This window comes from Podarcis vaucheri (assembly GCF_965113315.1).
Source record: "Podarcis vaucheri genome assembly, chromosome: 1".
NCBI lineage: Eukaryota > Metazoa > Chordata > Lepidosauria > Squamata > Lacertidae > Podarcis > Podarcis vaucheri.
The window spans coordinates 78,227,059-78,254,155 of record NC_138759.1 but is presented as its reverse complement, the minus strand read 5'-3'; the positions used below and the strand labels follow the sequence as shown (position 1 = coordinate 78,254,155).

General features: G+C 41.7%; 1 protein-coding gene across 2 annotated transcripts in view; it reads left to right on the top strand.

Annotated features, from left to right (window-relative positions):
• LOC309540490 (mucin-5AC-like) overlaps window positions 1-26,438 on the top strand; it is a 60,852-nt gene extending 34,414 nt beyond the window's left edge. Inside the window, exons 31-50 of one of the 2 annotated variants that reach the window (XM_082237391.1) lie at window positions 952-7,516; window positions 7,628-7,695; window positions 7,918-8,138; window positions 10,501-10,672; window positions 10,828-11,078; window positions 12,020-12,203; window positions 12,653-12,848; window positions 13,714-13,892; window positions 14,471-14,540; window positions 14,742-14,845; window positions 15,654-15,685; window positions 16,128-16,305; window positions 17,246-17,350; window positions 18,473-18,513; window positions 19,769-19,891; window positions 20,011-20,106; window positions 21,790-21,909; window positions 23,116-23,167; window positions 24,101-24,212; window positions 25,093-26,438. In XM_082237391.1, the coding sequence (XP_082093517.1) occupies window positions 952-7,516; window positions 7,628-7,695; window positions 7,918-8,138; window positions 10,501-10,672; window positions 10,828-11,078; window positions 12,020-12,203; window positions 12,653-12,848; window positions 13,714-13,892; window positions 14,471-14,540; window positions 14,742-14,845; window positions 15,654-15,685; window positions 16,128-16,305; window positions 17,246-17,350; window positions 18,473-18,513; window positions 19,769-19,891; window positions 20,011-20,106; window positions 21,790-21,909; window positions 23,116-23,167; window positions 24,101-24,212; window positions 25,093-25,369 (9,146 nt within the window). In that variant the 3' untranslated portion in view covers window positions 25,370-26,438. Of the gene's footprint in view, window positions 1-951; window positions 7,696-7,917; window positions 8,139-10,500; window positions 10,673-10,827; window positions 11,079-12,019; window positions 12,204-12,652; window positions 12,849-13,713; window positions 13,893-14,470; window positions 14,541-14,741; window positions 14,846-15,653; window positions 15,686-16,127; window positions 16,306-17,245; window positions 17,351-18,472; window positions 18,514-19,768; window positions 19,892-20,010; window positions 20,107-21,789; window positions 21,910-23,115; window positions 23,168-24,100; window positions 24,213-25,092 lie in introns of both variants that reach the window. The other variant, XM_082237390.1, reaches the window with a different exon arrangement.
• Window positions 26,439-27,097: the final 659 nt, after the last annotated feature.

The window sequence follows — 27,097 nt, the reverse complement described above, 5'->3', positions numbered from 1 at the left end:
GGTGTTTTCTGGGAAGCCCGGATGAGAGGGCTACCTCTCCAGCTCCAGCAATGCAAAATATGACCTGTGACTCTGTAGTTTAAATCTTTCAATGAAATATTTTAGAAAACAATAAGCATTTTTTACTTGTGTGAAGAACTACTTGTAAGTAAATGTATATAGGATGCTTTTAAGTAAGCCAATAAGCTGTGGTCCCTCCTGTGATGTGTTTCCAATCTCCCAAAGAGCTGAGGAGAAAAATGGAGGTGCTTCACTCCAGGTTCTCCTTGACTAATTTCTGGGCAACTTGCAGTACCCTGTTCATTCATAGTGCTCCCACCCATCTCATATGTGCTTCGTTCAGTTTTCCTCCTATCTCAATCAGCTGCTACCCAGTTTCTTGATTCAGGTCTCTGAGGAGCTCCAGTCCCAGCAGCCCATATCACTTTTCCTTCTCATTTCCTCACTCGAACATTTTGATTTTACATTTTGTTCTTACAAAAGGAAATAGAGATATTTAAAAGCCTGTGTTACTCAGCAACTAGTTCCAGAGGGGTCCAATGGATTGGTTCAGTCCAGATGGCTCGGATGAACTGATTTAGTTAAACCCTCAAAGGTTGCTTCCAAACCACCTGTTTCTTGAGCATCCATTCTGATTTGTTTGCCAGGGAGGTTAGATAACACGGTTTCGAGCCAATGTTATCCCACCCTTTTCCAGGGCATTTCCCAGTCTCATTTGCAAGTAACTCAGTTTTAGAAGGGAGTGAGTTTGTTGCTCAAGAGCACCAAATCAATTGCACCAAATGAATTTGCTGGTATGTGACTGAATCCCGCCTGGAAATGGTGGCAGTCTAGAAGAGCCTCAAGGAAACTTCCTTCTTACACACAGCTTCTACTGTACATGCTTAATATTTAAAAGTTTAAATAAGCATGAAAATACTAATGTGCCATTTTATCTTTTTACCCTCACAGTGCCTGTAACAACATCCGTTTGTGTTCAGGAAGTATGCCAGTGGTCACAGTGGTATGATGTGAGCCAGCCTGGCTCTGGAGATGATGATGGAGATTTTGATACTTTTGAAAAACTACGAGCAGAAGGATATAAAGTCTGCAGAGCTCCAAGGGCCGTTGCCTGCAGAGCTGAGAAATTTCCCAATACTCCATTAAGTGAACTGGGCCAGAAAGTAGAATGCAGTAAAACAGTGGGGCTAATCTGTTACAACAAGGATCAGCATCCAATGAGCTGCCACAATTATCAAATCAAAATCCAGTGTTGTAGCTTTGAACCATGTGGCATTACTGCATCGACACCTGGGACTACGCACACAACAACACCAACTACTCTTCCTGTAACAACTCCTACTCCTGTAACAACACCAAAGCTACCACCTACCACAACTGTAGTAACCGAAACAACTAGCATCTCAACTACAACCCCAGCAACCACAACAGAAATACCACGGTCAACACCTTGTAAACTCACATGTAAATGGACTGAATGGTACGATGTGCACTTTCCCACTTTGGACAACAAAGGGGATTTTGAAACATACGACATCATTAAGGCTGCAGGAAAAGATATATGCCAAAAACCTGAACGTATAGAATGCAGGGCAGAGAAATATCCAGAGAAATCTATTGATGAAATTGGACAAACTGTTCAGTGCAATGTGACATTTGGCTTTGTCTGCAAAAATGAAGAACAGTCAGGAATCTTGCAGATGTGTTATAACTATCAGATCAAAGTATACTGCTGTTATACTGACTGCTTAACCACCACTCCAGAAACTACAACAGCAAGCACAAGCACTGTTTCAGTAACTACCACAGTTACTAGTACAACTCCAGAAACAACATCTACATCAATAGTGACAACTAAGCCAAAAACAACAACAGTCACAACCACACCTTCTACTACTAAATCTACAACCACAACTACTACAGCCACAACATCCACTACAATTCCAGAAACTACAACTGAAACAACACCTTCTACAACTAAAATTATAACCACACCCACAACAAAAGAAACAACACATCCAGCTGTGTCAACAACTACATCAACAACCTCACAAATTACAACAAAAGGTACAACCACAGTGTCAACTACTTCTGAAGCAACAACACTAACCACAACACCTCCAACTACAACACAGTCACCAACAACAGTAACAACTGTTCCAGAGACAACAAAAAGTTTAGAAACGACAACAATTTCAACAACAGCCCCTTCGACACCTGAACAATGCACTAAGGAAGTTTGTGAATGGTCACAGTGGTATGATATAAGTTACCCAGGATCCGCACCAGATGATGGAGATTTTGATACATTTAAGAATATAAGAGCCAAAGGATACAAAGTCTGTAAGGCACCAAAAAATGTTGAATGCAGAGCAGAAAGATATCCTGATACACCACTAAATGAATTAGAGCAAAAAGTTACTTGTAGTAAAACAGAAGGACTCATATGTTACAACAAAGAACAACTCCCACCAATTTGCTATAATTATGAGATAAGAATTGAATGCTGTGAAAAAATAATTGTACCATGTCCAACAACCAGACCGCTAACAACTACAAAGCCTTTAACTACAACCTCACAAACAACGACCACCAGCAAAACAACCACAACAGCATCAACACCAATAACTACTACCAAAGAAAAGACTATTATTACACGAACTCAGACAACTACACAGCCATCAAAAGCACCGCTACTAAATGGAACAACATCAGTCACAACTAAACCTCTACAAACAACAAAAGTCACAACAAGGACAACACCATTAATTACTACAAAACCTGAAACACCGAAAACTAAGCCGACAGCTGAAGTTACAACAACGAAGCCAGCAACAACTACAAAATTGCAAACCACCACAACACAAACAACGGAAACAACCACCAGTGTCATCACAACAACAAAAGCAACAACCACACCTGTGGTAGTAAGCACGACTTTGCCTAGAATGACACCAGAAAGGACTACAATGGTGACAACCACCAGTGCCACCACCACTCCCAAACCAACCACTACAGCTCCAGAAACAACCACCACCACACCAGTAACAACTACAGAACCCAAAACCACTACAAAACAGCCAATAACGACACCAACCACCACACCTCGGCCAGTAAGCACAACCACCTTGCCCACAACCACTGTACCAGTCACCACAACAACTGAGACGACTACCACCTCTCCAGAAACAACAACTTGTGGACCTATATGTCAGTGGACCGACTGGTTTGATGTTGACTATCCCACTTCTGGACCTAATGGGGGTGACATTGAGACGTATAACAACATCCGAGATGCGGGTGGCAAGATCTGTGCCAAGCCATCAAACATCCAGTGCAGGGCTGAAAATCACCCTGGCCTCAGCCTTGACCAGGTTGGTCAGAAAGTTGAGTGTAATGTTGAGTCTGGACTGGTTTGCAAGAATGATGAGCAAATTGGGAAAATCAGGCAGTGCTTGAATTATGAGATACGGGTGTTGTGCTGTGAAGTAAACACACGTTGCCCACCTACAACCATCCCAACCACCACCACTCCCAAACCAACCACTACTGCTCCAGAAACAACCACCACCACACCAGTAACAACTACTGCGCCCAAAACCACCACAACACAACCAACAACGACAACCACCACCACTCCCAAACCAACCACTACAGCTCCAGAAACAACCACCACCACACCAATAACAACTACAGCACCCAAAACCACCACAACGCAACCAACAACAACCACCACCACTCCCAAACCAACCACTACTGCTCCAAAAACAACAACCACAACACCAGTCACAACTACAGCACCAAAAACCACCACAACACAACCAACAACGACAACCACCACCACCACCGCACCTCGGCCAGTAAGCACAACCACCTTGCCCACAACCACTGTGCCAGTCACCACCACAACAACTGAGACGACTACAACCTCTCCAGAAACAACAACCTGTGGACCAATATGTCAGTGGACTGACTGGTTTGATGTTGACTATCCCACATCTGGACCTAACGGGGGTGACATTGAGACATATAACAAGATCCGGGCTGCAGGAGGAAAGATCTGTGCCAAGCCATCAAACATCCAGTGCAGGGCTGAAAATCACCCTGACCTCAGCCTTGACCAGGTTGGTCAGAAAGTTGAGTGTAATGTTGATTCTGGACTGGTTTGCAAGAATGATGAGCAAATTGGGAAAATCAGGCAGTGCTTGAATTATGAGATACGGGTATTGTGCTGTGAAGTAAACCCACGTTGCCCACCTACAACCATCCCAACCACCACCACTCCCAAACCCACCACTACAGCTCCAGAAACAACCACCACGACACCAGTAACAACTACAGCACCCAAAACCACTACAACACAGCCAACAACGACAACCACCACCACCACCACTCCCAAACCAACCACTACAGCTCCAGAAACAACCACCACCACACCAGTAACAACTACAGAACCCAAAACCACTACAAAACAGCCAACAACGACACCAACCACCACACCTCGGCCAGTAAGCACAACCACCTTGCCCACGACCACTGTACCAGTCACCACAACAACTACCGAGACGACTACCACCTCTCCAGAAACAACAACTTGTGGACCTATATGTCAGTGGACCGACTGGTTTGATGTTGACTATCCCACATCTGGACCTAACGGGGGTGACATTGAGACGTATAACAAGATCCGGGCTGCAGGAGGGAAGATCTGTGCCAAGCCATCAAACATCCAGTGCAGGGCTGAAAATCACCCTGGCCTCAGCCTTGACCAGGTTGGTCAGAAAGTTGAGTGTAATGTTGAGTCTGGACTGGTTTGCAAGAATGATGAGCAAATTGGGAAAATCAGGCAGTGCTTGAATTATGAGATACGGGTGTTGTGCTGTGAAGTAAACACACGTTGCCCACCTACAACCATCCCAACCACCACCACTCCCAAACCAACCACTACAGCTCCAGAAACAACCACAACCACACCAATAACAACTACAGCACCCCAAACCACCACAACACAGCCAACCACAACCACCACCACCACTCCCAAACCAACCACTGCAGCTCCAGAAACAACCACCACCACACCAGTAACAACCACAGCACCCAAAACCACCACAACACAGCCAACCACCACCACCACCACTCCCAAACCAACCACTACTGCTCCAGAAACAACCACCACCACACCAGTAACAACTACAGCACCCAAAACCACCACAACGCAACCAACAACAACCACCACCACCACTCCCAAACCAACCACTACTGCTCCAGAAACAACCACCACCAAACCAGTAACAACTACAGCACCAAAAACCACCACAACACAACCAACAACGACAACCACCACCACCACACCTCGGCCAGTAAGTACAACCACCTTGCCCACAACCACTGTGCCAGTCACTACCACAACAACTGAGACGACTACCACCTCTCCAGAAACAACAACTTGTGGACCTATATGTCACTGGACCGACTGGTTTGATGTTGACTATCCCACTTCCGGACCAAACGGGGGTGACATTGAGACATATAACAAGATCCGTGATGCAGGAGAGAAGATCTGTGCCAAACCATCAAACATCCAGTGCAGGGCTGAAAATCACCCTGACCTCCGCCTTGATCAGGTTGGTCAAGTGGTCGAGTGTAATGTTGACTCTGGACTGGTGTGCAAGAATGATGAGCAAATTGGGAAATTTAAGCAGTGCTTGAATTATGAGATACGGGTGTTGTGCTGTGAAGTAAACCCACGTTGCCCACCTACAACCATCCCAACCACCACCACTCCCAAACCAACCACTACTGCTCCAGAAACCACCACCACCACAACAGTAACAACTACAGCACCCAAAACCACCACAACACAACCAACAACGACAACCACCACCACCACCACACCTCGGCCAATAAGTACAACCACCTTGCCCACAACCACTGTGCCAGTCACCACCACAACAACTGAGACGACTACCACCTCTCCAGAAACAACAACTTGTGGACCTATATGTCACTGGACCGACTGGTTTGATGTTGACTATCCCACTTCCGGACCAAACGGGGGTGACATTGAGACATATAACAAGATCCGTGATGCAGGAGAGAAGATCTGTGCCAAACCATCAAACATCCAGTGCAGGGCTGAAAATGACCCTGACCTCCGCCTTGACCAGGTTGGTCAAGTTGTCGAGTGTAATGTTGACTCTGGACTGGTGTGCAAGAATGATGAGCAAATTGGGAAATTTAAGCAGTGCTTGAATTATGAGATACGGGTGTTGTGCTGTGAAGTAAACCCACGTTGCCCACCTACAACCATCCCAACCACCACCACTCCCAAACCAACCACGACAGCTCCAGAAACAACCACCACCACACCAGTAACAACTACAGCACCAAAAACCACCACAACGCAACCAACGACGACGACAACCACCACCACCACACCTCGGCCAGTAAGTACAACCACCTTGCCCACAACCACTGTGCCAGTCACCACCACAACAACTGAGACAACTACCACCTCTCCAGAAACAACAACTTGTGGACCTATATGTCACTGGACCGACTGGTTTGATGTTGACTATCCCACTTCTGGACCAAATGGGGGTGACATTGAGACATATAACAAGATCCGTGATGCAGGAGAGAAGATCTGTGCCAAGCCATCAAACATCCAGTGCAGGGCTGAAAATGACCCTGACCTCCGCCTTGACCAGGTTGGTCAAGTTGTCGAGTGTAATGTTGACTCTGGACTGGTGTGCAAGAATGATGAGCAAATTGGGAAATTTAAGCAGTGCTTGAATTATGAGATACGGGTGTTGTGCTGTGAAGTAAACCCACGTTGCCCACCTACAACCATCCCAACCACCACCACTCCCAAACCAACCACTACTGCTCCAGAAACAACCACCACCACACCAGTAACAACTACTGCGCCCAAAACCACCACAACACAGCCAACCACCACTACCACCACCACTCCCAAACCAACCACTACTGCTCCAGAAACAACAACCACAACACCATTAACAACTACAGTACCCAAAACCACCACAACACAACCAACAATGACAACCACCACACCTCGGCCAGTAAGCACAACCACCTTGCCCACAACCACTGTGCCAGTCAGCACCACCACTACCGAGACGACTACCACCTCTCCAGAAACAACAACTTGTGGACCTATATGTCAGTGGACCGGCTGGTTTGATGTTGACTATCCCACATCTGGACCTAACGGGGGTGACATTGAGACGTATAACAAAATCCGGGCTGTAGGAGGGAAAATCTGTGCCAAGCCATCAAACATCCAGTGCAGGGCTGAAAATCACCCTGACCTCCGCCTTGACCAGCTTGGTCAGAAAGTTGAGTGTAATGTTGATTCTGGACTGGTTTGCAAGAATGATGAGCAAATTGGGAAATTCAGGCAGTGCTTGAATTATGAGATACGGGTGTTGTGCTGTGAAGTAAACCCACGTTGCCCACCTACAACCATCCCAACCACCACCACTCCCAAACCCACCACTACAGCTCCAGAAACAACCACCACGACACCAGTAACAACTACAGCACCCAAAACCACCACAACACAGCCAACAACGACAACCACCACCACCACCACTCCCAAACCAACCACGACAGTACCAGTAACACCAACTGCCTGTTTCTGCAAGATTAATGAAACCATTTACAGACGTGGTAAGTAACCAATGTAGATTTCTATGGACTTTGCACATCATTTTTTACTTAAAATTATAAAAATAATATTGCTTATGGATTCATTTGCATCTTTTTTCCACATTTTTGCTAAACCCTCCTTTCTTTAATACAGCCCATTGTTCATTATTCTTTCATTATTTTGTGCTACTACTTTGTATGTTAGAAATATTTACAGTCTAACTCTTTGATTCCCTTTTGTAGGTGATACGATTTACAATAAAACAGACAGTGATGGTTGCCTTTTCACTGCTGTTTGTAGTAAAACATGTTCTGTTGAGAGATCCAAAGGTCCATGTAAACTAACAACACCAAAACCCACTCCAACAGTTGTTGTCACAACCCCCACCCCCACCACTACCATTGCCACTACCACTACCACCACTGAGCAACCTGGATGCCCAGATGCTAAACCACCCTTAAAGGTACCAATCTCTTTTCATCTTGATTTGAAATAATGTTTTCCATTTGGAAGTTGATGCACAGAAAGCTACAGGTTGGGTACCTGGAAATACTCAATAGGGCAACAGGGATTAGCCTTACTTCTTCGCAGTGCTTATTTCTTGGCTGGTTCGTGGTTAGGTTTGCATTCACCTGAATGCTGTGTAGGGGTGTAACTCCAGTTATCCATGAAGTTTTACCAGCTCCGAACCTGAGTGCTCCAGTCCTGGGGGTGGGGACATTTTCAAACTTTGTATCAAGTGAGCCCTCTTATTTGTGCAGTACAGGTGTGGGAATAGTGGTGGATATTCTCTCTTTATTGTGTAGGAAGAAATTGCCTCTATATCAGTTCTGCATGATTCCCCCACATGTCATGACTTTGGGGGCTTTTAATATAATATTTGCTAAGGTGTTCCCACCCCCCCATGAGGAGGGTTTAGCATGTGCATTCAAAAAGTCCAAGCCAGAGGTGCTCTTGGGAAATCCAGTAAATGGGTTGCCTAGGTTGCCCAGTGACTATCCCGGTATTTTAATATCTGTCATGTGACAAGCGGTTGTCGGGCTGAGGAGATACATAGGCTTAGGCTTCATAACCAGGTGCCTGGAAGTGCTTGGACCTCACAAGAATACTTTAGCAGGGGAATGCCCAGACTCTGTGGCCTTGAGTGGCTCTGCTTGATTCAGTGTAAATCAGAAATCAATGCAAATCAGAAGAATTTGTTACGATGCATATAATGTGGTGAAAATTATGATAATCTGGACCATTAACTGCCTAATCAACTGCTTCAAACAATCCCTCTCACAATTCTCCTCTGCAAATCTTAGAATCATAGAATCATAGAATCATAGAGTTGGAAGAGACCACAAGGGCCATCGAGTCCAACCCCCTGCCAAGCAGGAAACACCATCAGAGCACTCCTGACATATGGTTGTCAAGCCTCTGCTTAAAGACCTCCAAAGTAGGAGACTCCACCACACTCCTTGGCAGCAAATTCCACTGTCGAACAGCTCATACTGTCAGGAAGTTCTTCCTAATGTTTAGGTGGAATCTTCTTTCTTGTAGTTTGGATCCATTGCTCCGTGTCCGCTTCTCCGGAGCAGCAGAAAACAACCTTTCTCCCTCCTCTATGTGACATCCTTAATGTCACTTAGACTATAATCCAGTCCACACATAGCTTGAAATGTGTTTCGGTGGGACTTACTTCCAAAGAGGCATTTACAGGACTACGTTGTTGTTATTATTATTAACAGGGTATTCTTGGAAATTTGCTGAATATTCACCAAACAATATTTGTTATTTAACTGTGCCGTGGTAGCTGATATGCAATAGTATTTAATATTTAACAGTATTTGCTGGGGGTCAATGGGGCAGAAAAGGTATGTGCAGCAGCCCGTGTTAAAATCACTTGATACAGCCTTGGAGGAGATGTTAAACGAAACAAAAACAAACTAAGACAGGTGGGATAAACCAAGGAACCAGAAATTATTTATGACTTTGTACATAGAACGTAAGTAATTCAACAAAAAATATAGCAGGATTAAGGAGTTTTGCATAGTAGACCCAGACTACACATGCCAAAATTCATAGATATGACTAATATAGGTCCATTAATTTCAATGGGACTACTCTAAAGTTTAATTGGATACAACCCAATGTGTTTTATTAATAATATTCAATAACTGTCATTCCAGTGGTGTAAAGGGCAGTATTCAGCACACTCATTCTGCCAGTGCAATGACTTTTGGCTGCACAACAGTACTTCCCCTCCCTCTTCTCTTGCCATACCCCTACCTGCCGACCTGGAGGGATTTGGGGAAGGTGACCATGGGATGAGGAGAGGGGGGGGGAGTGTGTGCAAGTAGAAATCCTTTCACTCATGGAACATGTGCATTGGATACCACCGCAAATATTTGATAATGATAGTTCAATCATAGGCAATAGTGTATAGTACTGGACAATATTTGACAGCTGGCAGCATCAAAATGACCAAGTGCTGGAGACCTTTAGCCCTCCAGATTCTATTGGGCTACAACTGCAACCATCCCTGACCATTGACCATGCTAGCTGATGGGAGATGGAGTCCAGCAACATCTTGAGAGCCACAGGTTCCCCATCCTTGATGTAGGTGCAAAGCTTCTATGGTTAACCTCTGATTGGTTGGTGCTGAAGAAAACTAGATACCAGGAGATTTCTGAAGTAGGATGCATTCGCTTGTACATGTATAAATGGTATAAATAAGCAGGAACCAAAGAAGAAGTGCCTATCAGTTATATATAAAACTGTACATAAAGCTTAGCTGGGCCTAACTTTATGTGTCAGTGGCAACAATGTCTTTCTCTTCACAGACTGGCGACAAATGGGTATCGAACTGCACCGTATCAACTTGTGAGGGAAACAATAAAATTTCTGTAAAGCAAGTACAGTGTCCACCAGTGAGGAATATTGTTTGTGAAAATGGGTACCCACCAATCAAAGTCTTCAGTGAAGATGGCTGCTGTTATCACTATGAATGCGAATGTGAGTGAAAATAAATCTCTAAAGAAGCACTCATGACTCTGTTTTCATGGTGCAAACATTACCTCAAACATACTCTTGTTTGAGTCATTGTTTATGCTTTTCTTAAAGTCTAACTTAAGTCCTAATGGTTAACATCTCCCCCTCTAATTTATCAGGTGTTTGTAGCGGCTGGGGTGATCCTCACTATATTACATTTGATGGAACGTACTACACTTTCCTGGACAACTGCACATATGTGTTGGTGCAGCAGATTACACCTAAATACGAAAACTTCAGGATTCTAATTGATAATTATTTCTGTGATGCTGAAGATGGACTTTCATGCCCTCAGTCTATCATTGTTTACTACAAAACTTCAGTGGTAGTGCTAACCCGCAAACTCTTTGATGGTGTGGAAGCTAACAAGGTAAAAAAAAAAAATGTACACTACTTGAATTGCTTCTTTTGATGTATTATTTTATAGAAAATGCAACAGGACTGAAGGAGCTAGGCATATTTACTTTAGTGAGTAAAGGGAAACCCAAGACAAAGCCCACACTCAAGAGAAAATGATTAGCTATGTCTTAGAATTTTCAGTAGGTGTACTGTATAGCAGCCTTCACTCATCTGGTCCTGCCTGAGGTTGATGGGGGTTATAGTCCCTGGGTTACATGGGGACTGAGTCTTCAGATGATGAACATGCATGGGTAAGCCTGTCCTATATTTCTACTCCCATCTGAGAAATCAGAAATTTACTGCAAGATCAGAAATATAGATTTCTGAAGTTAAAACATTGCTGTCTCATTCTTATTAGAAAATGTTATTGATCTTCAACAGAGTGAAATCTCTCCTAGATTAGTTATGGCCAACTGTAAAAAGGCTATGTGCAAGTCAACTCACTTACATTAGATTAGTTTAGGGACACAAGGAGTCAGATAAAATGTGAACAACACGTTTTGTGAACAAAAATCTGAACTGTGTGTCAGCTGTGAAAAGCAGCATTGTACATATTAAATAGCACAGCAAGACTGGGATTCAAAGTGATTTTCAGTCTCACAATTCCTAACACAATCACAATCCTCCTTTCCTTCTTAGACATTCAGGGGACCCTGTGCAGTGGTATTCCTTGAGACACAGTAGGCTATCACAAGAAGGGGAAATTGTCAAACATCTTATGTGGATGCAGAAGTGATGTTTGTGTAGATTCAATTCATGTACTTTAAGTTTATTTTTGTAGAGCAAGTGGAATATAAATTCCATAATAAATAATTTAACAACATATCTACAAAAGTAGATAAATTACTTTTTAAAAAAGCATAGCAAAGCAAAGAGAATTCCTCATTGTTGCAACATTAATCTCATTTACAGATCTACTTCGATGGTAAGATTGTCAACCCAGGCTTCCAGAAAGACGGCATTTTTGTCTCCATGGTTGGTGTCAACATGGTAGTTGAGATTCCTGAGCTTGGGGCTGTCATCACCTTCAGCGGTTTGATCTTCTCAATAAAACTTCCATATAGCAAATTTGGCAACAACACCGAAGGACAGTGTGGTAAGGGAAAATAATGCTTTACTCCCATGAAAATCCATGTTGTTCCGTCAACCATTGGTTCACTCTTTGGAACCAATTACCAATTTAAAGTTAAGTCAGAACCATGTTTTTCATTTTAGTTTCACTTTTGTTGTTTTCAAAAAGCACCTTGGTTTCTCTGTTTGACTGCCCCTCCTCCTCAAAATCTCATTTATTTCCCCCCAAATCCTGGATGCCAGGTATCCTGGATACTGCTGAAAATTTTGAGAAGGAGAAAACTCAGAATGGAATAGCACAACATTTGCTTCAAAAGAAAGGAGAATGTTTCTTCAATCAATAGCATGATTTAAATGTTATGTATTACAGTGATTCTAGCATCGCACTGAATGCAAAACACTGCGTAGTTTGTTGCAAATATATAAAACTCTCTACCTTCAATTCTGTTCTGATTCTGTTTTGTTTTCCCCCAGGTACCTGTACAAATGACAGAAAAGATGAATGTCGCTTACCAAGTGGCGAGATAACTAGTTGTCCCTACATGGCTCCCCATTGGAAAGTCGATGATGAGAAGAAGAACTACTGCAAAAACAAAACAGTACTTCCTGTCACACCAACACCAGCAGTACCTTGCAAACCTTCCCCTGTTTGTGATATAATTCTGAGCGAGTAAGTTGGAAAATTGTTCTAATGTATGCTTTCCTGCTTAGATAATATAATAAAAGTATCCTATGGAAGGAGAAGGGGAAATAATGTTAAAGTCTGATGCACAACTTTCTCGGGGTCAGCTCTACTGAATAGAGTGGGATGTAGTTCTGAGCCAACATGCATAGGATTTCTCTGTACAAGAGCACAGCTATATAAAAGGCCCTTTAGCTCAAGTTCTAGACAGCCCTACCTCTTACTATAAAGGTCTGCGGGGCGGAGGGTGTCTTAACACATCTAGCTTCACATTTCTTCAAGCCTGCATATCAAACCCACAAATTCACTGAAAAAACTCAATTTACAGTTATAATAGGGTTGCCATATTTCAAAAAGTGAAAATTTGGATACAAACGTTGTTGACCGAATCCCAGCTATATCTGGGAAATTCTGGGTGTATGGCAACCCTAAGTTATAATATTCTTGTTGCTGTTATTGGAAATTTGGCTTGTGAAACTTTGTTTGAAAGTTAGTTTGCGACAACCCTTTTTTTTTAAAGGCTCCTGGGAGACCTTTGATGCAACCAACTCATTTGCTGTGCATTTAAAGCAGACTTGTTTTGCACCATACCACATCTTTCTTCCAGAAAGCTACAATTCTGTTGTGAATATAATTGAAATTAGTGAAAGCTGAATTTCATGTGTGTGAAATTCTATACCATGATGAACATTCAGTCCTGAGAAACCTTTTTCAAAAATCCTGTTTTCCAGCTCTTCAAATCCCAGAAGTGAAAACAGTCATATTCAAAAATGTATGTTCATGTCAAGTGTTTATGATATCTTTTACGGAGTCTTCCCTGATTATCATGTCTTTGTGATATTTTTTTTTACAGAGTCTTCTCTGACTGCCATCAAATCATACCTCCAAAGCCCTTCCACCAAGGTTGCTCCTTTGATTCTTGCCACATAGTCAATACCACCATGCAGTGTTCAGGCTTAGAGATATATGCTTCACTCTGTGCCTCTAAAGGTGTTTGCATTGACTGGAGAGCGAAGACTAATGGTTCATGCCGTAAGTACTGGAGTGTTAATCAATGCCACAGTTTCTCCACAAATTATACAGCCATGGGAGCCTTGTTCATTAAATACTTTGCATGTGTCAGTTTTATTTTTGTAAATAGATCCATCTTAGGGAATTGTAGTTTAATGACTAAAATACAGAAAGATGAGAGGACATTCTCAGCCTTTGAGAACCTCTTCAGCTATACATTTACTGAGGCTTTAAGAGGGCAGATGTCCAAATGAGATCTAGAGTCTGGGCCCTTCTGGTTCATTTAAGTATAGTGTTCTGTCTTTAGGATCACAGGAATGTGCCATCATGTTTACAGGAAGCATATCTAATAAAAACAATTATATGAATAGAAGCAGAATATATGGCAACTAAACATGTTGAAATGTGGCTAGAACTTTAGGGTGTTGGTTTCCGTTTGCTTCTTTTTAACAAAGAGACCCTCCCATGCCATTAACTACCAGTAAAATGAGAGAAAGAGTGTGGGGAAAGTCATACTGTAGCTGCAGAAGCTGTAAATGTAAAGTGTATCAAAGTATGTCTTTATGTTCACCTTGGTTTATTTTTCTCACCATGTTTAGCATACAGCTGTCCTGAAGGCAAAGTATATGACCCATGTGGCCCTATCAACCCTCCCACATGTGATAATAGGTAAGGAAAGAATGGAATCTCTGTTTAGGTCTGTTTCACTCCAGTTGTTGGAGCCAGTGTTATGTAGACAATAGCATGCTGGATTTGAACTCAGTTCAGAGTCATCACGCTCTTAACAGTGCTGATGATTCAAGGCACAGACTGAATTTTCACAATGCAAAAGGGTGCTGTATGACCGTAACCCATGCTTTCTTTCTGCAGCAGGGCTAGTCAGCATAATGGCACTGGCATAGTTGAAGGTTGCTTCTGTGCTCCTGGAACCAAGCTCTTCAACTCCTACATTGATATCTGTGTAGAACAATGTGGTAAGTGTTTTTGTTTCAAGGACAGAAGAGAGTACCACACTGCAGCAACACTATATGGAGTGGAGGGTTCCTCAGCTGCAATTCAGGTCAGCCTAATCTAGGTAGCCTCAGCAGGGAGACAGAAGCACCCTTAGAAACCCAAGAGAAAGTGATTTCCAGAAACAACAGGAGTAACTCAATAAGCAGTAATAATCGCTCAAGAGAATGCTATGTGATCAGTGGTCACCTTGCACGAGTTTCAGAAGGAAATGGAGTCTTGATACAATGAGGAATTTCCATGTATCCTTCAAACATGACATCCCCGGCTATTGTAGATGCAACTTTCATGCCCACAACTTCCAGAGGGATAGTCATGTTAGTCTGTTGCAACAAAAATAGCCGAAGAGTCTTGCAGCAGCTTAAATAATTATAAATAACAGGCAGGATTCAACGAATGAGCCATGCTAGCAGAAGCCTGCGCAAGGTCTTCCACCAATGCAGCAGGGCATTCCCTGTTTCTCCTCCCTCCATGCAACCCTGCATCTGGCTCTGAAGGAGTCAAGAAATGCTTGTGCTGACTTAACTAGCACTATGTTGAACTCCTCCACAGAGTTGTTTAGTCTTTAAGGCACCACAAGAACTTTTGTTGTTCTTTCTGGTACAGTTCAGTCTCGGCAGCACCTCACAGTCCCAGCACCTTTTCACTGCCCTTTGACCCAGATAACAATGTCAGATGGCGCTGTGGCCTGTTTGCTCAGATAGCTAAATTTGCTCCAGGACTCTTTAGGAACAGCAGTGCAAAAAATCTCTGTTATTACATTTCTTTCAGGTTGTACTGGACCAGACGGGATGCCCAAAGAGGTAACTAAAAATATGTACTTCATGAAATGTGGATGGGTCACCTCAGAAGGTGTTGGGAGCAGAGGCCAATTCAGGGCAGCACAACTGGTTCCCCTGTGCTGGGTGCCAAGCCTAGGGGGCGCTACAACTATGATGTAGTGAATTGAGTAGAACAGAAGGTGAGGGGTCTCACCCAGTACAGAGTGCCTCTTTTAAGATGCATCTATGGTCCCCCCCCCGATTGTACAATAATTATTATGGCTTTAAGCAGCCGATTAATTGGAGGCACCCTTTTTGTAAAAAAATAATTGAGTAAGTAATTAAACTGATTATTCAGCTAAGTATTTACAGCCTTGATATATGTTGATGGCACTCTTTCTGACATGATCTCTGACAAGGCAAATTTAGGGATGATGTATCTTATTTTCTTTTAAATACAATTTTTAAAATTATTTTTTTGCAGCCTGGAGCAAGCTGGATCAGCAACTGCCAGGAGTGTACTTGTGAAAAATATACTCTTAAAGTGCAGTGTACACCAAAGATATGTGCAACACCTGTCCCAGAACGCTGTGAATTTGAAGGCTTTGTGCCTGTCAGTGTCACAACACCTGAAGATAAATGCTGTCCTCAGATGAAATGTGGTAAGTACAATCTCTTGCCTGTTTGAAACAAAATATATCATGCTTCAATCCGGTGCTGCATGAGCGGAAGACAGCTCACACGACCGATCTTCCCCTTCCCTTCCTTTCTACCTCCTGCATCCTCCTAAAAAGCCTTTTTCCAGGGCTGATGGTGGGGGGATTGCTAAATACTATGGGCAATGTTATCTGAGTGAGAGGGTGGAAATGCCCAGAATCAGTTGGAGAAATCTTGTACCAATGTTAGTTTTCTCTGCCCATTTTTGGGTGATTCTTTCCTCCTACTGAAACTGCAAATGACATAATCTTCTTTATACATACATACATACATACATACATACATACATACATACCCTATCCTTTCTCCTGGGAGTTTCAAGGTGACTACCCAACATATCCCATGCTGTCTAGTAGAAGAGGCTATCACTTCTCAGCCTGTTGGCTTAAGAGGCTTGTGTGGGTACGGGGGACTGAAGAGGGAGGAGGCAAAAGGGAAAGGTCCATTATGCTTAATTTCCTTCTGCTTCTGCAATGTCGGATGCAATCCATTGTGAATAGCTCAAAGCAACCACTTCCAAATGGGTACCTTTTTCACTTAGGTAAATTCCCATTAGTTACACCACAGGAGGTCCTACAATTGGACTGAAGCCCTGTACTACAAATCATAGTGGCTAATCTATCCATACTACAGGAGTGCTGGTGGGCAGAGTTGGGCAACCTGTGGCCCTCCAGCTGTTATTAGACTGCATCTCCATTGGCCACAGGGGCTGGGAGTTGGAGCCTGAAAACATCCTGTAGAGATCCACGCCTCTTCTTCAGACGCAGAAGCAGATGTTTCTCTGGACATACCTGGAGTGTTGAAAAATGCCCTGTATGTTCTTGTTATAATGAAAATATCCTGATTTTCTTTTATGGCTTTATTATTATTATTTGCCTTGTATAGTATGCAACACTAGTTACTGTCCTGGATCCATTGAGACCTGTCCAGTAGGATATGAATTAAAACAACAAAAGCTGCCAGGAGATTGCTGCATTCAAGCCATTTGTGGTAAGAACTGAAACATGACATTTCTGAGGAGTATTTGAAACTTCTCTCCCCTCCCCCTTCCCTCTCTCTTCCTCTCTCTCTACAACTCCCCACCCTCCAGATGAGTCATATTCCATCCCCACCTCCGATGCTATGAACTGGCATTTCAGTGGCCGTTTTGCCTCTTCAATTGTTTTTATTTCCTGTTGCAAGAATCCTGAAATTGTTCTGAATAAGCAGATGCTTAATTTGTTATATATCTCATATCTGCTGAGAAGCTGGTCAATTAAGCTGCTGCTGGCAAGTCTCAGTTTTGTTGGGGCTTCTTTTGCAATGGGGCTATTTTGTAAAATTTTCTTTTTGGAGAGGATATTTTGTAACATATACACACACATTTCTGCAAACCTGCATAAGGTAGGGTTTCCAGAACCTCAAGCTGAATCCTTACTGCTTGTGTACTCGATCCTGGCATGGTTACTTGGAGTAGACATTAGGGTGGATCCATCCACTTCCTGCCCACATCACTTTCACATGTGTGTACCCATAAACCCATACCATCACCATGAATGTTCAAATTTAAATACCTGTTTACATTTACTAAACAATTTTTCTCCCAAACCATATATTATTTAGGATATATATTTCTCTCAAAATATGTACGGTATTTAAATGTATATTTTGAAATATTTAAATTACTGAGAACTGCATTGTGGCTTTCAGTGAAGTTTAAAATCTGGTGGATGGTTAAGTTCTGATCTGTTTATTAGTATGAGTGGTGCACATCAGGTTAGTTTGTACTATACTTCCCAAAAGACTGAATTCCTCAAACAACTCTACTGGAAGAACCCATTGCACACTCATCAAGAAACCATTTGAATCACAGCTACATTGGTACTTCCTTGTTTGCCTTCAAAGGTTCTGGACACACTATATATCCTGGTAACATTAGTTTACCTCTCACAGAGCTACAATTCCCAGAATCCTTGGCAAATTACCATTTCCAGAATTATTTGAGCCTGTGGCTGAGAATGTGTTTTACATGCATTTAAAATGCATACTCTGTAGCGTACACAGCAATATTCCATTCTTATTACTGAAAAGAAAATTTTAAGATTCATTCCATTGCACCTTTCTGTTTTACAGCGAAAATACCCGGCTGTATTGACGAAGGCATATTCTACAAAGTAAGTACATTTTATAATAATGAATGCTAGAAGCAATAATTTGTTTGTTCGGTAAATGTATAAATCACTTGCTCACAAAAACAGTCCACGGCTGAATAAAGCAAAACTAGATTACACAAACCAATAAAAAAAGAAATATACATAAAGCATTATTTTAAAAATAAAATAAAATTATTTATTAAGAAAATGATTTGCACAGAAATGATTGATGCCATAGGCACTGTGGGCCCCCTCAGTGTCTTTTTGTTGTTGAGGGGGCCGGGCCCCCATATTGGTGGAGTTGGGCATGGAACAATGTCAGCATGTTGTGTGATGCTGTGCTCGCAATGTCAGGACATTGCATCTTTGCCCTCAACGTGCTTCAGAAGATGGTGCCTCTGATTGATGCGGATTAATAGTGAGTGTGTTTAGCCCTCCATGAAAAGCTTTTAGAAGTTATGATGCTACTGGAAAAAAACCCTGCATATCTTCCTTTAATTCAAACTATGAATTATAAGCTTTCACAGTAGAAATACTTTAGCATCCAAGAGAATTCTCGGTGTATCCTGCATTAAGGTGCAGAATTTCCCCCCCCCCTTTAAATAAGTTGCCTATCAGTTCAGATCAAAAGGAAGGGACTAGAAACCCTACATTTCTTTTTCATCCCAGATTAACAATTCCAAATCCATTCCACAACCCATAGATAAATATACCCCTTTCATGGAAACATTTGTGCATCCCGGTAGAAAGAAAAAAACACTTTGGTTCATAAGTTGAAAAGGGGCCTGCTGGTTGCTGGGGTTCTTTCAAAGAATCCTGAGCTAGATGAAGCAAGACAATCCACACATTTTCAACATTTTTAGGATTAAATGAGCTTGTATACTCAAGATTAAATGAAGAAGCTGCATCCAATTGGTGATCCTTCACTGACCGAAAGCTCTATGATCCAGTGGGTGCTTCTGTCAGCAGAACAGAAAGAAAAGCAAATTACAGTTTTTACCCCTCCTAGTGTGTCACTTGCCCCCCTCCCAAGCCCCAAATATGCTTCAGAGGGTTGGGGAACCCCACAGAACAACATGGCAGGTGGTGCAGGAAGCTATAGCAGGAGAGAGAATCACTGAATCACTTCCGTGCTCATGACACTTATGGAAGCCTATGCTGGGTCAATGGGCTTTCTGTTGGTGGAGGAAGACCAGTTGCATACATTTGTGATATTTCTGATTTATGAAAACAGTTTAGAATTATTTAGGACCATTTCTCCTCTGCCCTTCTTTAGCCTGGAGCAGTTGTTCCAAGAGGCCTCTGTGAAACGTGCAGATGTTCTGTTGAGCAAGATCCAGAAAGCCAAATAAACACGGTGGAATGTGTGTCACAAGCATGTGACAAAAACTGCCCAGTGGTAAGTTAGTGTTACAAACTGTTTTTGTAAATTGCCAGCTTTTCAGGAATTTATCTGCAAACCTAGCTATTTCACCTCCTTGATCTTATGAATCTCTTTCCATATTTTCTCAAATACAGGCCCAAGAATACAAGGAAATCCCTGGACAATGCTGTGGTAAATGCTCAGCGGTAGCATGTGTTATAAAAGAGGGATCCAGTGTTCAGGTTATCAAGGTAGCTGATGTTTTATGAATACCCATACAATGCAATCTCACGTTCTGTCATACTTGTGTTTCTCATGCTTGGAGTGGAAGCTTACTAGAGGCCATGAATGATATTAACTGAAGCAATAATTAATAGATCTCCATTTAAATTCCCATAGTTATCTTTTCCTACCATTGCCTTTTTCTGCTCCACTGGATGTTTTGAGTGCAAATCTTTAGTATAAATCTTTTTGGCTTGTGAAACTTTGTGCTATATAAAAATAGTAAAAAGGGAGAAAAAAGAAGCTGCCCTATCAGATGGTTGGCCCATATAGCCAATGTTGCGTTGACTCCCCACATTCTGTGAAGGAGATACCAATGCCTTATTTTAATTTGAAGTGTAGTTTTTATTGTAGCTTTATTAATGAATATAGCCACTGTTGCCTAGTCTGATTAGAAAGGACTCTCCTAAGTCTTAGACTTGCAACCTGAAATCCCTGAGAGGTGCCAGCAATTGAACCTGGAGCCTTCTACTGCCTTCTACCGAGTCTGACCATTGGTCTGTCTAGCTCAGAACTGTCTAAACTCACTGGCTCTCTAGAATTTATTTTCCTTTTTTGGTACCACTCAGCCTATGTTCTCTCCCAACCTTCTTAAGGGGAAAACCCCCAAATTTTCAAGTAGGGCTCTCCCTCAGCCCTACTTGGAGATGCATGGGATTGAGTCTGTGGCTGAAGCTCTGCCACTGACCTACCACCCTCCCCATAAAGTGTGGGAAGCATGTGGTCATCCACCCCTTGAACCCATCCCACTCCAGAGAGAATGCTTGAAAGTAAGATGCCACACGTGACCAAGCTATGCCTTCAGATATTTGATCACACAATCTGTTTCTCTTGACAGAACGCAGTCATGAGTATCTGGGGGCAGAATTCCGACTCCACGTGCCTGAGCTAAAGGGTTTATATATGGTCAAATCCGTGTGTCAGGGAGGCCAATGAAGTCACATTTAGCAAAGTGATGCTAAACTGTTTCACAGTGCAGTTTGTCATGAAGATAGGCATGGAGAGAGAGAGAATGTGTGTATTTGTGCATTTGAGACAACCAGAGACCATGAAGCAATGAAAGAAGGCACTCAATTGTATCAACAAATCCACATGGGGTTTCTTCCTTCCTTCATCTGTGTAATACAGTGGTGCCTCGCAAGATGAAAATAATTCGTCTTGCGATGTTTTTCGTCTTGCGGTCCGTCGCAACTGCGCCTCTTCAAGCGGCTTTTTTAAAAAAACGCAAGACGTTTTCGTCTTGCGAAGCAAGCCCATAGGGAAATTCGTCTAGCGAAGCAACGCAAAACCGAAAAACCCTTTCGTCTAGCGAGTTTTTCGTCTTGCGAGGCATTCGTCTTGTGGGGCACCACTGTATGCACAATGATGAAAACAGATGGCAAAAGCAGAGGACATGTTCTGTTAGAGTTTGATAAAGGTAGCTCAGTAGAGCTGAGTGGAGGCAAGCAAACCTAGCTGTGAATATGAAAGCTATATTCTTTCCCACATAGTTTTCATAATGACCTTTCCTTATTATAGTAAATTTATCATAAATTTCCTTTGCTTTTTTACCCTATCTGTATTATCTTAGTGATACAATCAAAGCCCTTTGAAGGACATAAAAATCACGTGTCAGCTTCTAATAACATAACTATAACTCTGACTTTTTTCAGCCTGGGGAGATTTGGCATCATCCAGGAAACAACTGCACAACTTATGAATGTGAATTGGTTGAGGACCAGTATATTCCTGTCCCTACCAAAAGACCCTGCGCTCCACTTAACTGCCCACCTGTAAGTTTACCAATATGATCAAAAGTCTTTGTGTCTGTTAGATTATCTACTCAGTGAGATCAGGGTTTATCTAAGAAAGCTGGATGAGGGTATGTTTTTTTTAAAAAAATGCATAAATCATATGGGTTTGTTTAGGTAGTTTGGAATTATTATGATAGGCAAGGGTCCTAAACCAAGCCTAAAGTAACAGAGTCAGACTTGGGCTCTTATCAAGTTCCTGTTCATATATCTCTTCAGTTCCCTACTTTATTTAATGCAATCTGAGAAGTGTGATTCACTAGATACTGTAAATGCTAAATGAAATGCTCGTGTAGTTATATAATCGTTGTTTAGGGCTGTATAAATAGTCTAATTTTGGTCCATGTCAGTTTCACATGTATTCTTTAATAAGTGTTTCATCCTGATTCTGTATCAAGTGGATTATTATTGCGGGGAGGGAATTTTTTAAAAAGTGGATTATTATTATTGTTGTTATCATTATCATCATTATTAAACACATGTAAATATGCATTTCCCCCACAAAATATTGTATACATTTCCCCTTAAAATACATACTTTTGTATGCATTTCATAAAAAATATTAATTTTCAATGATACCATAATACAACAATAAATCAAAACTAAAGGAACCTAGACAGACTAAGGATAGTAAATAAGATGAAGCAAAATACCAAGCAGGAGAGAGTAGGAGCATTACTACACAGAATTGTATAATAGCTGGCAATGCTGTGTACAGTAAGAAATTTAAGGTATAACTTCTAATAAACAGGTGATGAATTATTCATTGAGAGATTAGTTTACCCCAAATGTGCACATAAACATTGTTGTACATATTCTAACCTGAAATATACATTTTACATGGTTTTTAAGTGCAGAAATGCATCACAATTCAGAAAACTGCAAAAAAAGAATGCTATCTGTGTTCTAATCTTTGCATTAGTACTTAAAAATGCAGCCCAGTAAAAATCTTCAAGCATCCCAACTACAGTGCTTGAAATTAATAGAAGGTATTAACTGTATTGTGGGAGACAATGTGCTTTGGAGTCTATGGGCCCAAATATTGTTTACCTGCCTTTGTGCACACTTTTCCAGGGAATCCTGGCAATGGTGAAGGTCTCTCATGGCCACAAAGAAACTGCATTTGTTCAGAGAATAATAATTGTTTAGGTTATCTGTAAATTCATCTAACCCATTTTGGTTTTTCAGGAGAATGTGAGACTGAGTGAAGATGGCTGCTGCAAGGTGTGCGGACCTCCACGTAAGTTATGACAAAATTGTTAAAATAAGCCTGCACACACACAAAAACCCCCACAATGTACGAGAGCAGGGGGTGGGCAATCTGTGGCACTACCTGGGCACGTCCTTAGTTCATGTGGTCCATAACTTAATTTCACATGGGTGGCAAGGAGGAGAAAAATAGGGGAAAGGGTTTAAGGGAGAGAGAGAGAGTGAAAAGTGTGTTAGAAAGAAAGGGAAAGCTGTGCCCCTCCCTTACCTTTGTCTCAAGCCCTACCCACTTTTGACTCTGGCCCACTACCACCAATATGTAGTTCCAACAGATTATGCTTGATGGGAAAAGGCCCTCTACAAAAAGTTCCACACCCCTGCAGTAGACTGTGTTTTTGCCTATATTTGCTACGGTCAGGCAGGAAGTGAGCCAATAAATTATCTGTGCAGAGAGAAAGTGCTAAGATTTTCCTCTGCACCTTTGCAGCATAGGTGTGAACATCGAGACTAGTACTGTGGAGCGAGAAGTCTTTGTGGTCAAATGTATAGCACAGGCATCTTTGTCAAAACATGCTAGTGGCATTAGACTAGATCAGTACAGGAGTTTATCATGTTCTTTCCTCCCATCCTGACATTCCAGTGCATCAAGAAGTGGGTTCTTATTATGATGGACCTACCCAGTGCTATTTTTCTAGAAAAAGAGGTGCCAGAACTCAGCCTGAATGCCTCCCTTGTTCTCTTATAATGGCAATAGTGCCCACCTGAGAGGTGCAAGAACCAAGTTCCAGTGAGTTCCGGCTGGAAAAAAAGCCCTGGACCTACAATTCATTTTTCCTTGCCAGTTTCGACAGTTTGCACATGTGCACTCACACACCACCTTACCCTACTCAGTCTTCTGTTAGGCAGTATTTGTGAGCACACAGTTATGATGGTTTTTGTTTTTGGTTGTTCTCCCCTCTCACAGCGGGAGATTGTATTCCAAAGAACATCACAAGTCTCATCAGACATAATGGATGTGAAGCTACTGAACCTGTCGAATTACGGTACTGCGATGGCCACTGTGGCAGTTCTTCAATGTAAGTAGAAAAGTGGGCATTGCTGCCTTCCCCCGGGGAACTCTAAAACTCTAAAACCCAATAAATAGTCCAGGGGTCATTCAGTTGAAGTCCAGGTTAGCAAGACATGGAAAATTGTGCTGGGAAGCAGAGCACTTCATTTTTGAGCTCAATTATGTACTCATTTGACAGGTGACATCAGGCAATTCACTTTCTTGTCAAGACAACAACAACAACAAAAACTACTGTAAATACTATCTGGATAGACCTAGAGAACTATATAGAATCTTTGGAATCACTATATCCTACTGCAGTGTTTATCATTGCAGGGGATTTTAATGCACATATGGGAGTAAACGATGTAAAATTGTTACAATCAGACTCTGGAACCAGATATTTTCTTAGCCAGAGGTACCTCCCGTCTGTCTAAAGATCATAGATGTAATTATTCAGAGCTTTGTTTAGCCCATGTTGTAAGTCAGAGGGACTTGTTAATGTTAAATGGTATGATAGAGGGAGATTGGCCCAGGAAATATACCCACTTTTCAAAGCATGGAGGCAGTGTGATAGATTATATTGTGATCTTACCATTTGTATATAAGTTTGTTGTGGAGTTTGAGGTGGGCCATAATATTGAGAGTGATTGTTTACTCAAACAATGGTACTTGTAGGCCCAGTATTTAAAAATTCTTCCCCAGAAACTCAATTTATCTCTAATGCAAACTTAGGTGTGACAGCAGGCAATAGAATTAAGTAGACACCAGTACTCAATCTATTCTAAATGAACCATGTCAGACTGATTGTTTCCAATACAAACAAAAGCAGAATGATGGCACTGCGGGTTGGTGTGAGTGGTGGACTTGATTCTGCAGCAGCTAAAGCCTTCTTTGTTTTCTCTTAGATACTCTTCTGAGGCTAACACATTGGATCACACATGTGCATGCTGTAAGGAAACCAAAACCAGCAAGAGGCAAGTGACACTGATGTGCCCTGATCACTCCACCATTGAATATTCATACATCCATGTTGACTCATGTGAGTGTGTGAGCAATCAATGTGATGTGAAGCCCAGCCCAACACCAGGAGAGCAAGAACAGCAGCAGCAGCAGGAAGAACAGCAGCAAGAGCAGCAGCAGCAGCAGCAGCAGGAAGAAGAACAGCAGCTTGGCCAGAAATAAAAACAGGAGCCAGGACTGACCTAGACATTTTTTAAATGACCAACACCAATAATTAACAGAAGATAAATTAAAATGAATCTTGCTGTTTTGAAATAAAAAGTATCCAAGGCAGCAACTTGAACATACAGATGAATTTCTCTTCTTCTAAATCTACTCTTGACAGAAAAGTATTTTCTTTTCTTTGGGGTGCCAAACAATTAGAAATTCTAGGTGACACTTTTCTTGGGGCAAGGCCTTTGTGAGACTACACTGTGCAGTTACAAATAACTTGGAGAGGAAAGTATTTGGCATGATAAAAGGTTAGGGTGGGAGACAAAAAAAGGATTTTAGCTTGAACTCTTGTGAAGCTATGATGCCAATATTAACAAAGCATTGGTACAGACACTGGCATTTCTAATACACCCAGAAGAATTTCCTCCACCAAGTAGCACAAGCCAGCCATAACTTTGGAGCAGAAAGAGCTACTCATAGAGTCCAGTTCCATTACAGTTCCATTTGTCAACATGGTCTGTTCTCTATCTCCTTTGCAAAAGTTAGATCTCACTTTCATAACTTGGTCAGCCTTTTTTGTGTTTTTTCCCCAAGTTCCTTTTTCTACAAACTTCAACCTCTCAACCCATTATAGCTGTGGGGCTATAATACTCAGATATTATTTGTAGATCTATTTTTGTACAAAAAAACTCCCCATGAAGTATGGTTGCTGCTGAAGAAGACTGTTTACATGATATCATCAGCATATTAATTGTATGAAGATCTGGATTTTTTAAAATATAAATGTTTACAAAATGAACATAAGATATATAGATATATTTGCCGAATTGTCATATGAAGAACTTTTTAAACCAAAGTAGTAAATATCAATAATATAAATTCTGTTCTAGGACAATGAATTATTTTTTAATGTTGTACCATTACTATTTATTTGTTTCTGGAAAATAGACTATTTTCTTCTGTATTAGCACCATCTGTCAAATGATGCCTGGTTGAGGGATATCTTTATCTTTTGCTGTTTTTATTTGTTTCTTAAAGAGAACAGTTTCAATGATTAATAAAATTTTAGCATTTTGCACCTGTTGTGTCATTCAGTTTATTTTTTTACTACTCTGATCTGCCTTTCTGATGTACACCAATTCAATGTGTCATTCAGTTTGACCAGCAGCCACTGTTTTCCCTCAGAAGTATAATGACCACAATCCTGGCATAGCAGTACACATGATCACAATTCTGCCATAGCTGTTATGCCAGACCCCCATAGCTCAGATGTCAACTGGACCAGTTCGCATATTGGTCACTGCTCACCCAAATATAGCAATTTAAAAGCCATTGCATTAAAAAAAAGACCACACCAAAACAACTAAAGATCTTTGTGAACTGATGAAGCTTGCATCTTATACTGAAAGTTAAGAAGTTTATTTGGAGTACATACTGTCTGCTGCTGAGTTCTTGCTGATTTCCAAACATTCTGTTTATTGAGCATCCATCCTGATTTGCTTGCACAAAGTTCTCATGGAGTTTATGCAGCATTAGCATTCATTCTCATTTGTTTCTGTGGAGGTTATGAAGCATCCCAGCAAGCCATTATTATCGCACAGTTTCCAAAGCATTTTCCTTTCACTTTCCTTACTGCAAAAAGACCAACATTTTTGGGAAGCAGAATTGATTTGAAATAGTGCCAAATCCAGTATGTGATTTAATTCTACCTGTGAAACAGTGACAGCCTTGATGTGT